At 39.7% G+C, this 12,281-nt stretch overlaps 1 protein-coding gene across 34 annotated transcripts in view; it reads left to right on the forward strand.

Annotated features, from left to right (window-relative positions):
• The window catches only part of Clasp2 (cytoplasmic linker associated protein 2), a 187,584-nt gene that overhangs the window by 101,336 nt on the left and 73,967 nt on the right, over positions 1-12,281 (forward strand). For all 34 annotated transcript variants that reach the window (XM_029543096.1, XM_029543102.1, XM_029543097.1 and 31 more), the window contains 3 exons: positions 5,643-5,735; positions 7,985-8,130; positions 11,617-11,752. In XM_029543096.1, the coding sequence (XP_029398956.1) occupies positions 5,643-5,735; positions 7,985-8,130; positions 11,617-11,752 (375 nt within the window). The remainder of the gene's footprint in view (positions 1-5,642; positions 5,736-7,984; positions 8,131-11,616; positions 11,753-12,281) is intronic.

Genomic DNA, 12,281 nt, shown 5'->3' on the forward strand with positions numbered 1-12,281 from the left:
TCTGTAGACCAGGCTGGCCTCGAACTCAGAAATCCGCCTGCCTCTGCCTCCCGAGTGCTGGGATTAAAGGTGTGCGCCACCACGCCCGGCTTAAAGGCATGCTCTTTATAAGATTTTTAAATGTATGTATTTGTAAGATGTTTTTGTTTTGTTTAAACAAAACAAATATCAAGTACTTCAATATCATCTTGAATTCCTGATCCTTCTGCCTCCAACTCCCAAGTGTACTGGGATTGCAGGCACCAATATACCAGGCTTTTATAGGAGCTTCTTTAGGGTGTCATATGTATAGAATTGCATAGCTGTGGTTCATGTGTTTCACTCAGTTTTGCTGTATAGGCTGATTATATCACTTCTAAGAAAGGTATGATTAGGCAATTCATTTTAAAGAGCTTTTTGCTGGGGGAAAATGCTTGTTCCCTATACGAAAATTTCCTTCCTTCCTTCCTTCCTTCCTTCCTTCCTTCCTTCCTTCCTTCCTTCCTTCCTTCCTTCCTGAAAAATGGGAGGGAGGGAAGTGGTGAGGGAAAGGGAGAAGTGAAAATGTTCATTTGTTCATAGTCTGACTGTCCTTCCTGCTGTCAGAATGCTGCTCTGTCATGGATGTCCCTGTTGAGTGCTGTCTTGAAAGGTTCTAGAGCTTTCTTTGCACACGGCCTTACACTGTGTGAGCTAATAGGTGCTCTCAGAGGAAAAGTTGTCCTTAAGCTATTTAAGGTCTTAAAAAGTTACAGGAAAGCTTTTAAAATGCTTCTGATTTGAGTGTATTTGAAATGGATTTTTCTCTTAAGATACTTCCCTCTCTCTGTATATGTTGTAGGGTTGTCATATAAAGGAATGGTTAGTGTTCTAGGAACAGTTGTGAAGCTTGTCTGGACTTGATCATTGGTCATTGTTCAGTATGTTCTATCAGAATGGATCCTTACAGAATCACTGAAGCTATGGGCTGCCCAGCCTCAGGAAGGAGAACAGGCTTCCCAACCACCTGTTGCAGAAGCATTACTGCTTCTGGAGAGTCTGCCTCTTCCATCCCCATGCTATTATAAAAGTAGAGCTTCCTTTCCTTGACCTCTGGCTTAGCTGGTGGTGAGTTGCTGTCCTCACTGCCCTGCCCTGCTGTGTGAGGCCTTGCCCTCTGGCCTGTTTCTTGTGCTATTCAGAGCATCTGCCCACCATTACCTAGGGATTAGCCGCACTGTCTGTAAAAACATCTTAACTTGGGAATTGTTAAGTGTACAGTCAAGGATGTTGTGATGATTAAATTTGCCAGTGTCAGTGGTAAGCATATGCATGCTATTTCTACACCATAAATGTTGATATGCTTTTTTCTTTCTTCTTTTATTTTTATTTAATTTATTTTAAAATTAATATATAGTAAACCTCCCTTCTTTGCTTTCCTCCCTCCAATCCCTTCCATATTCTCCAGAACCTTCTCAAATCGGTGACTTCTTTTTTTATTATTGTCACCTATACAGAGGTGAACAGCTTTGAGTCCTTTCTTGTTGATTATGTGTATATGACTTTGGGCTGACCACTTTTATTGGATAGCCAGTAATGGGGCTCTGCTCTTGGAGAGGCTAACTCCCCCTCTCTCAGCAGTTACTAGTTACCTGTAGTCTTTGAGTGAACTTCCTTGTTCTGTGTTAGCTTGTCTGTTGATGCTGTCATTGTTTGGGCAGCTCTTTCACAGCAGACTCTCCAGTCCTCTGGCTCGTACTGTCTTTCCAGTCCTCTTCTGAAATATCCCCTGAACCTTAGGTACCAGAGTTGTATTGAAGACATATCCACTGGGACTGGGCTTCCCATTGTGTTCAGTTGTGTGCTGGCCTTCTCTTTCTCCCATTCCCTCCTTCTACTCTCCCTCTCTTCCTCCGTCCTTCTCTCCTTCCCTCTCTCCCTCCCTCTCAAGATTTATTTGATTATTTTATATGTATCAGTGTTTTGTCTGTTTGTATGTATGCCCAGCACATGTATGCTGGGTCAGAAGAAGGTGTTGAATCCCTTGGGGTTGGAGTTACAGATGGTTGTGAGCCACCATGTGGGTCCTGGATAGTGAACCCAGGGCCTCTGCAAGAGCAGCAAGTGTTGTTCACTACTGAGCCAGCTCTCGCCCCAGTTGTGTTTTCTGTAATGGGCACCATTTGCTATAAAGAGAAGCTTCTTTGATGAGAAGGAGAGCTACACTTAACCTGTGCATACAAGCATAAGCTTTAGACTACAGTTAGAAATTATGTGGTAAGATGGCAGTAGTGGTTCTCTTTTTGAGATCCTTGACCTCAGTTCAGAGTAGGTGGCATGTTTTCCCTCCTGTTGAGTATTCGTTAAGTCCAATCTGACAACTGTTGGGTACCACTAAGATTTGGGTTACTATGGTTGCACCTTTAGGTATTTGCTTAGCTGGTCAGTGTTCTGATTCATAGGTATCACAGTGTCTAGAATCAATTGGATCCCTTCCTTGATGGCTTACATAGTACTTTCTAGCACTGTGGAAGCCAGAGCACAGGAAGGAGGCTTTCAGGTTCTATCCAGCTTGATTTATCGCAGTCCTCTGTCTAGATCCTGTGTGCTGGGTTTTCAGCAACGGTGTCTTCCCTTCAACCTCTGTGAGGCAACAGCAATATCCTATATGGTTTTAGATTACCTCACATACTGCATGCTTTTGCATGGTTCTCTGCTGTTGCTGCTCCAGGGCACAGGTACCCTTAGTATTTATCTTTCCACTGACCTGTGCTTTGCTTCTCGCCCAGGCTATGATACTATAGTTTTTGGTAGGAACATTGTTCACTATGCATTGAAATTTTATAGTTTTGATTTTTAAAGACTTCTTTTGCAAAAGCACAGTTATGGATATTTCTAAACAAATTTTCTGTTCCATAGCCCAGAAAGTGCTTCTGCAGAAAGGCAGTTACAGAGCAACAGCCCTTACCACATAGCCCAAGTGCTCATCCGTCCACCATCTGTGCTGTTAGGTCATGCCCATTCTCTTTTGGAAGTTCTTGTTTTCTGCAGCCGTCAGAAGGCTGCCCTGGGATCACAGGCCATGGCCCGTCCTCACCCAGAGCTAGTGCCTCCAGCGTTCAAGAAGTGGGCTAGTAAGATGGCTTGCTGGATAAAGGAGCTTCCCACCAAAGCTTCCAACCTGAAGTTGATCCCTGGGACCCACGTGGTAAAAGGAAGAAACCAGTTGCACAAATGAAAAACTGAGTGAGAAGTGTAGTTTAGTAGCTGGGTGCTTGCCTAGCATCACAAGGTCCCGGACGTGATCCCCAGAAGTTGGGGAAAAAATGACTGCATGTCTTCCAAACACTGCTCTTTTTTAGGTCCATATCCTTTCCTGTGGAGCTGTGTGTATTTGATACTTTTTCTTTAATGATGCTATTTAAAATTTTTTTTCATGCCAGGCATGGTGGCACACGCCTTTAATCTAACATTTGGGAGGCAGATGCAGACAGGTCTTTGTGAGTTCAAGGTCCACCTGGTCTACAAAGTCAGTCTAGGATAACCTGTCTCTGCTACACAGAGACATCCTATCTTAAAATTTTTTTTTTTTTTTTTTTTTTTGGTTTTTCGAGACAGGGTTTCTCTGTTTAGCCCTGGAACTCACTTTGTAGACCAGGCTGGCCTCGAACTCAGAAATCCGCCTGCCTCTGCCTCCCGAGTGCTGGGATTAAAGGGGTGCGCCACCACGCCCGGCTTTTCTTTTTTTTTAAAGAATTTTTTTTTTTTTTTTTTAGATTTATTTATTTATTATATGTAAGTACACTGTAGTTGTCCTCAGATACTCCAGAAGTGGGAGTCAGATCTTGTTACGGATGGTTGTGAGCCACCATGTGGTTGCTGGGATTTGAACTCCAGACCTTTGGAAGAGCAGTCGGGTGCTCTTACCCACTGAGCCATCTCACCAGCCCCAACTTTCTATTCTTTTACTCTCACTAAAAACAAAACAAACAAAAAAACAAAAGCACACACAAAAGCATGGAATTCATTTTGTGTTGAACAGCTATTCCTCCTAAGCACAAGTGCTGCCCTGGCATGTGGTGACATACCCAGTGTCAGTCTCAAGTTGATTTGGGGACTCGAGAGGTGGCTCCACAGTTAAGAGCATTTGCTTCTCTTGCAGAGGACCCAGGTTGGATTCCTAGCAACTGTGATGGCTCGCAACTACCCTTAATTCCAGGTCGAGGGTATCTAACAACAGCTTCTGATCTTCACAGGCACCATGCATGCATGTGGTGCATGTACAGATGTGCAGGCAAAACATTCCTACACGTAAAATAAAATGTAAACATCGAGAAGTCTCTCTCTCTCTCTCTCTCTCTCTCTCTCTCTCTCTCTCTCTCTCTCTCTCTGAGTGTGTGAGTGTGTGTGTGTGTGTAAAGAAAGCTGTCCCAACAGCTATCAATTCCAAATAGTTTCTTTGTTAGGGTGTATGTTTGCATCTCCCCTTCTCTGTACCTACATTCACTTCCTTATATTTTTCTAGTTTCTAATCACTTACCATCCTCACAGTACCCAAAGCAACTGACCTAATTGTTTTCTTCATTTACAGTTCTGTTGTAATAGTTGTAAAGCAGTGTTTTCCACCTTACTCCCCTACTATTAGTCTATTTCATATCCATTTCCTTTACAAATGAATCCTTCTTTATTTGGTCAATTAAATATTATAGATAATGAAGGGTTACTTCCGGACCCTATCTTCCTACTTGCATTTTGTTGCTTCATGACTTCAACAACATGGCTTTATCTAGTACCTGAATATTGATTATATATAATTTTACCTCTAAACCAGAACTCTGCTGAGCATTAAAATCATTTTCTTTTAGGGGCCTCAGAGACATCTCAAACACAACATGTCTAAAATTATAATCACAATCACAATTTCCCTTAACACTTGATCTTCCAGTTCTTTATGTGGAAACTATCTTTCAGTCAGCTAGAGAAGTTAGAAACCAAGAGATCATTCTACAACAGATTCCTAACCCAATGTTCTTTGTATACCAAGGAGACACATGAGGAGCCCAGGGATAGAGGGCTTGAAAAATTGTGGAGTTACTAGAGTGAATTTTTGAGTTACTGTTCCCCTCTTTCATGGTTTAGAGAAGGTCTTTACATTGTCTTCCTAGATAGCACCTTGTACTACAATTAGATGTGTTGTTTATAATAGATATATTATATTTGTTATATATTATAAATATAATATATTTATTATAAAATGTTGCCAAAGCACAACATTTTAATTGAATTTTGTTTTCCCCCTTTTAGAGACACAGTGTAGCCAGGTGAGTTATATGCTTAGTCTATTCTGGCACTAGCCCTTTTTTCAAATAGTTTTATAAAACTAAAGCATGTCTTTTTAACAATATTTCATAATATTGTATAAATGAAGTTTTGCTCCATTGGAAGCATTCTAGAAGCATGTTTGAGGTTGTCCTTGCGGAGACAAGGAGCAAAGAGGGCTGAAAGGATAGCTGTTGGGGCATCTACTGTCTGTCACCGTCTCCACTGAAAGGGTAGCTAGGGTGTGAAATGGCCTTTCTGTATTAAAACACTATTTCAAACACTGGTGCATCATTTTATGTAATTTACAGCAATAAATTTTGTTAATTTCTTAATTTCGTTAATTTTCAATATTTTCTTTTAAGATCTATTCTAGTCGAGAACTTGAAGAGACATTAAATAAGATCAGAGAAATTTTGTCAGATGACAAACATGACTGGGACCAGCGTGCCAATGCGGTAAGTTTTCTCATGACCTTATCCCTGTCCTCTTAGCAGCACTCCTGTTCAGAACTTGAGCTGTGATACAGGCTGAGTGGTCATGAACTAAAATCTGATGGGTAACATTCTCTGTGGGAAATATGGCTGTAATAGGCATTATCGGCTTTAGGTCGTCTTTTCTTCTTCTGTTTTTTTCTGATCACATCAGTGCGTGTCCACAGCCTGGTAGCCTGTGAGGTTGAGAGAGCTCTGGCCTGGCCTCTCTGAAGTCACCTAGCTGCTTATCAGCACCATTGTTAGTGCACCCTGCATCATGAGGTCTTGCAAGAGAAGAGATTGGCTTCTCCTGTGGGCTCAGCATTTGTTCAACATTGACATAATTTCGCTGCAGTGTGTCTATTCATCTGACTCTTAAATATAGTAAATGTGGTTGAATTATTTACAAAATATTTGGCCATCCTTGAGCTAGGAATGGTTTATTTGCAGTAGATTTCTTGAGGAAAGTATTAGATGAATGTTAAAATAATGTTTGTGTTGACATCAGTTCTATATTGTATTTCACATTGTGTGATACCAATTTTGTCAGATGACAGTGAATACCTCAGTATCCCCAAGGCCAGGAAGGAGCTGACTTGAAGATGCCTGTGCTCTGAAAGCCTCCAGTCTGGCTAATGTATATTCCTGACAAATAGTGCTTTTTTGATATTATGCATTACAGGTGGTTTTCCATCTCTATGTTTAGAAGTCTGTATTTTTGAATGTTTAATATATTGTTCTTAACACAGAAAATAGTGCTGTGAATTTGTTTAAATATGATTTTTTATTTACTTTTAAAGTTGTACATCACACATAAATCACAATTTAAAAAATAAAACAACTTTTTCGTTGATTACTTACGGAGAAACATCACAGATTAAAATAAAAGACATGAACTTGAACCTGAAGGTTTTTTGTTTTCCTTTGAAAGTAGTCATTCAGAAGTAATTAGTCTGAATGTTTTTTGGAGTATGACATTTTCTCTATGCATTCAAATCAACATAATACCCTCCACTCCTTTTATTTAAACTAAGCAATGCTTAATCCCTTGCTCTTTTTTTAACAAATTGTACCTATACAATATTCCTGGTTATACATGTTAAGCATGTATTGATTGCTCTGATATTTACTGGATGCTGGTTGATGTGTACATACATTCTTTAGTTTGATATATGTATGTGTAACTCATTAAACTCATTCTCATTTGACAATGACAGCTTCTGAGAGAGAGAGAGAGAGAGAGAGAGAGAGAGAGAGAGAGAGAGAGAGAGATTGGCCTACCTCTCTCTGCTGAGTATGGGATTAAGTCAGTCTCCATCAGGCTCAGCTTTAATGATATAGTACATGTCCTTCTGCCACTTTTCCCTTGATACAGTGTTAATAAGTATTCCATCACTGAACTGAATCCCAAACCTTTGCACATCCTGTAACAATTGTTTCCATAGGCTAGAGTACTTACATGTGGGTTCTTGGTAAAGTGTACATGCAGCTTTATTTCTGTAGATAATAAAGGTTTTAGTCCTTCACAAATTTACTCAAACTTTTTTGTGAGCATTTATTTTCTCTCTGGTGTAGTGTATTCTATCAAGTGTGTAAGGTTTTTGCCTGTCCAATATACAGATGATATTTTCTTCCAGCTTTGGCTTCCTTGTCAGTAGTGCAGCTGAAAATAGTTTTATATATTTACTTTATCAATTTATTATTAGTTTTTCTTTTTCTCTCTTTATTTTCATCTCTTATGTATTGATTGTGTTGTACTTGCTTAGCATGTATGAGACCTTGGGTTTGAGCGTAAACATACACACACACAGAGCATGGAAAGGAGAAGGAAAAGCATAGGTAATGGTAATGGTTGTCCAATGTTGTAAATGTACTTAAATGTCACCAACTAAGTAGTTTAAAATGGTAAATTTCAATGTTTATTATATTTTTCTGTACTTTGGAAAAGAATGATTAGAAAAATGTAAATTTTCTTTTTTATGTGAACATGTATCTGTTCTGCATGTACCTAAGCTTATAACTCTGCTTCCCAGAAAGCTTTGTATTGATTTGTGTGTTTATTTACTTGGTGCATTCAATGTGACGAAAATTTCTGAAGTTCGTTATGTAAATTTAATGAAACTCATACAGTTAATTGTAAAGAAAAACCTTTAGATGTCTAGATGATGTAATTTGGATGACTTCTTTGTAGACTCTCAGCTCTTATATCAATAATGAAATGTCTCTTCTAGCTTAAGAAAATCAGATCACTGCTTGTTGCTGGAGCTGCACAGTATGATTGCTTTTTCCAGCACTTACGTTTGTTGGATGGAGCGCTTAAGCTGTCAGCTAAGGACCTCAGATCCCAGGTGGTCAGGGAAGCTTGCATCACTGTTGCGTAAGTGTGTCTCTCTGGGGCAGAGGTGTCTGTTTTTGACACAGGGTCTTATTGTGTAGCTCTGGCTGTTTGGGAACTCACCATGTAAACTAAGCAGAAACCTGCCTTCTTCAACTTTCCCAAGTGCTAGGATGAAAGAGTTGTACCTCCATATATGGAGTGCTATTATTATTTTTTTTTATGAATGAATGTAGAACTCATTAAATCAGAGTTCATTAAGTAAAGCAGTAGCAGGATCACCCCCAAAGAAGCTGATATGAACCTCAAAATAATTATATTATACATATAGATTCAATTATTTCTATTTTCTTTCTTCCTTTTTATTTTGTTATTTTTTAAAATGTTTCTTTTGCTGAGATTGTGGCACTGTGATAAAGTACCTGCTTAGCATGTCTGAGACTATGGATTGAGACCCTAGCAGTAGATAAAGAGACATCTTCCATAATTGTTATGCCAACTATAAAATGTATAGGGAAAAAAATGAATGGGTCTGGAATTGGCTATACTTATTTTTCTCTTTCCTAATTTGGCTGTTGAGTACTCCATTTCTGATATCTTAGCAAATTAGAGTCATAACACCGTTAATTTATCAAAATCTATTTGTGTATCGTCTTTGCCTGAAATCCTATTTACTACTGAGTGCTGTTTCATAGATGGATATCAATGAATCTTTTGAAGACAGGGAACCCAGAGGTACCTGCAGTACATCTTCTAATTACTATTGTGTTACTGTCCTAAGGGAAGAAGGGAGATATAAAAATTATGAGGATTTCAAGAAAAGGCAGGAAGTGCCAGGTGATGTAATTATCCTGTGCAGGGGACTCTGTGGATGTCTTATAATCAAGGGATGCTAGTAAGGTTGCCAGGCGAAACCAGTATAGCAAAGTGATGCTGTATCTTCAATAAAGCAAACAAAATGAATTAATAAATGTAACCTTAAAATATAGTTCAGAGCCAATAAGATGGTTCAGTGGCTGAGAGCACCTGTTGCCAAGCTTAGCAGCCTGTATTCAGTTCCCTGGATTAAAAAAGGTAGGAGAGAACTAATGTGTCCATGTCTGCTGTCCTCTGACTTAGCCCGTATGCCATTGCACTTATAACTACACAAAATAAGAAAATAACTAAGTTTTAGCCAGGCAGTGGTGGCACACTCCCTTAATCCCAGCACTTGGGAGGCAGAGGCAGGCGGGGTTTTTGGGTTTGGGGCCAGCCTGGGCCTGTGGGTTCCAGGACAGCCAGGACTGCACAGAGAAACCCTGTCTGGAAAAACCAAAAAAAGAAAAAGAAAGAAAGAAATTAACCAAGTTTTAAAAAGAAGAAAAACCAAAATATACTTGGACTAGGAAAACTGGAGAGTAAGTAAATAGCTTTTTGCAGGCAATGTATGCTGAAGGCAAAGCTGGGATACTTTAAAACTACAAATTAACAGACTGGAGAGATGACTCAGTGGTTAAAAGCACTGGCTACTCTTCCAGAAGTCTTGAGTTCAATTCGCCGCAACCAGTTGGTGGCTCTAAATCATCTGTAATGGGATCTGATGTCCTCTTCTGGCTTGTCTGAAGACAGCTACAGTGTACTCATATAAGCAAATAAATCTTTAAAACAAAAACAACAAAAATACAACCTAACAGAGTAGTTGTACTGACCTGCCACTGCCTTAGGGATAGGTGTAGGGGCCTACACACTGCAAGGCATAGTCTCCTCACTGAACTAGGAATATAAAGAGCAAGTGTCAGAAAGCAGGATAGCCAAGTGTCTAGGGCAGCGGAGAAGACACACACAGCCAAAGAGCAATAGAAATCGTGTCGTCCAAATACTAGCTTAGTACCGACTGTTCACATGAAAGCTACAATGTCCTGAGGAGCAGAGAAAACCGCTGATCCCAATACTGAGGCAAACCCTGATTCCCAGGGCTCATTCAGGAAAACGTTCAAATCTGACTTTCCCGGAATCTTTGTTAGTGCCTAGTTCATTCTGTAGAGACACCAGGAAAGCCACTGTACAGGATCTGTAGTGAACCTCCCGCTGTAGGTCTCACCTCTTTCAGCAAGCTTCTTAAAGTCGATTCCCATGTGATCACCTGCCCACTGGAACAGAGCTCACACTTCTCAGTGGAAGACAAACTTGAGGGACCGAGAGGTTGGGAAACTGACTCTGTAACTGAACACTAGGACATAGGTCTAAGTCTGGAGTACCTCTCTGAATCAAGAACCTAAATTTTTGGCAAAACCACGTGTTTCAACTACGATAGAAAACTGCTTAGTGCAGTGATAACATGTCTATAATTCCAGCACTTGGCAGGTGGAAATAGGAGGGTCTAGAGTTCAAGATCATCCTTGGCTATGAGTGAGTTCAAGGCCTGAATGGGCTACATTAAGACCTTATCTCTTAAAAAATAAAACATTAATCTAGTAAAGATTCTGTATATGTTGAAATTGACAAATATCACAAAATTGTCAAAGCTGTCAGTAATTATGACATCTTTTCTAAGTGTTTAACTGAAGCTACTCAAGGTTCAGAGGGCAGCTCGGTGGGTAAGCTGCTTGCTGTGCAAGCTTTGGGGTTTTCAGTGTGCCCTTCTAATCTCAGCACTGGAGGGAGAGAGAGACAGGAAGAGTCCCAGACTCTGGCCAGCCAGCCAGAGTGCAGCCTAGTTGGTGATCCCGTGTTAATGAGGGAGAGTGGATGGCATTCCTGAGGATGACTACTGAATCGTCATCCATATGCTACACTTACATTTGCACATGTGCACGTGGAGGTGGAGAGGGGGAGGGAGAAGAAAGTTGTGTAATTACAAATGTGGAAAGGAAATACAAATGTTCAATACAAATTAGTGAATTTTAGGAGATACCAGAGTTGTATTTTTGTTGTGGATACTTAAATCCAGCCCCATCGATAATACCAGAATATTTGTGACTCCTACCCTTCCAAAAAAAAGCAACCAGACAATTAATCAAAATAGGTAACATTTTTGGGTAAGATTTGAAACTTTAAAAGAGTTAAACATTTTTAACTTTAGGTTGTTGGGGCATCAAAATGGAAATATCTTATGCAGACCCGCAATCAGAGTAATATTTTACTTAATATTTACTCAGAATGAATAAATCTATTTTGGGATCACATAGCATGTGATCTTCACGTCTCTACACAGGGATAGATAAAATGTCAGATTTTGTCTTTGGACTGCCCGTTATTAATTGGAAAAAAGACTGTATAGTACCTGGAGGGTGGGGATGTGGCTCATGGCAGAAGCATGGCTAAAACCCAGCCTGGCTTTGCATTCTGGTACTTCATCAGCCAGGCATGTGGTACATACCTCTAGTAGCAGTACTTGGAAGGTAGAGGCAGGAGGATCAGAAGTTCAAAACCATCCTTGGCTACATCCCAAATTTGAGGCTAGCATTAGCATATAAAACTCTTTCTCAAAATAAATAAATAAATCTTTTCTGCATTTAATATTAAAGTAGTTTTTGTGTTCCTTTGTAGTCACCTTTCAACGGTTTTGGGAAACAAATTTGATCACGGCGCTGAAGCCATCGTCCCTACGCTTTTTAATCTTGTCCCCAATAGTGCCAAAGTCATGGCGACTTCTGGATGTGCAGCAATCAGATTTATTATTCGGGTAGGTTTCTTACAGACTCCCTCCCCACACATGTTCTTTATTAAGTCATATTATTGTTGTTTTTACCTCTAACGGAAAGAAAATTACTTTTAAATTATTTTTCTCACAATAATGCAGTTATTATAGAACATGTAAGTAATACAAGAGCCTACAAAGTATGCTCATGTGAATATGGAATATCATGCATATGTATAGGTGGGTGTGTGCACTTGTGTTTGTGGCTGTAGATGCTGTGGGCATTGACAAGAGCAGCACACACTTAGTGTGGGGACTGGGTACGCAGAGATAACGACGCTATCATTTCCTAAATACCAGAAACGGTGCTTAATGGCTAAATAAAGAATGAGAAAAGTGAGTATAGCCACAACAAAGTGATACATATTTATGCTTGAGTTCTGTATTTATAATAAGTACTTTATTACTTACTTCACTAAAGAAAAGCATAAGATTTAGAAATTGGAGAACATGCTCCTAAAAACTATCCCATCACCATTATTACTTATAATTAAGGGAATTTGGGTCAGTTTAG

The sequence above is a fragment of the Mus pahari genome, chromosome 10 (assembly GCF_900095145.1).
Source record: "Mus pahari chromosome 10, PAHARI_EIJ_v1.1, whole genome shotgun sequence".
Taxonomy (NCBI): domain Eukaryota; kingdom Metazoa; phylum Chordata; class Mammalia; order Rodentia; family Muridae; genus Mus; species Mus pahari.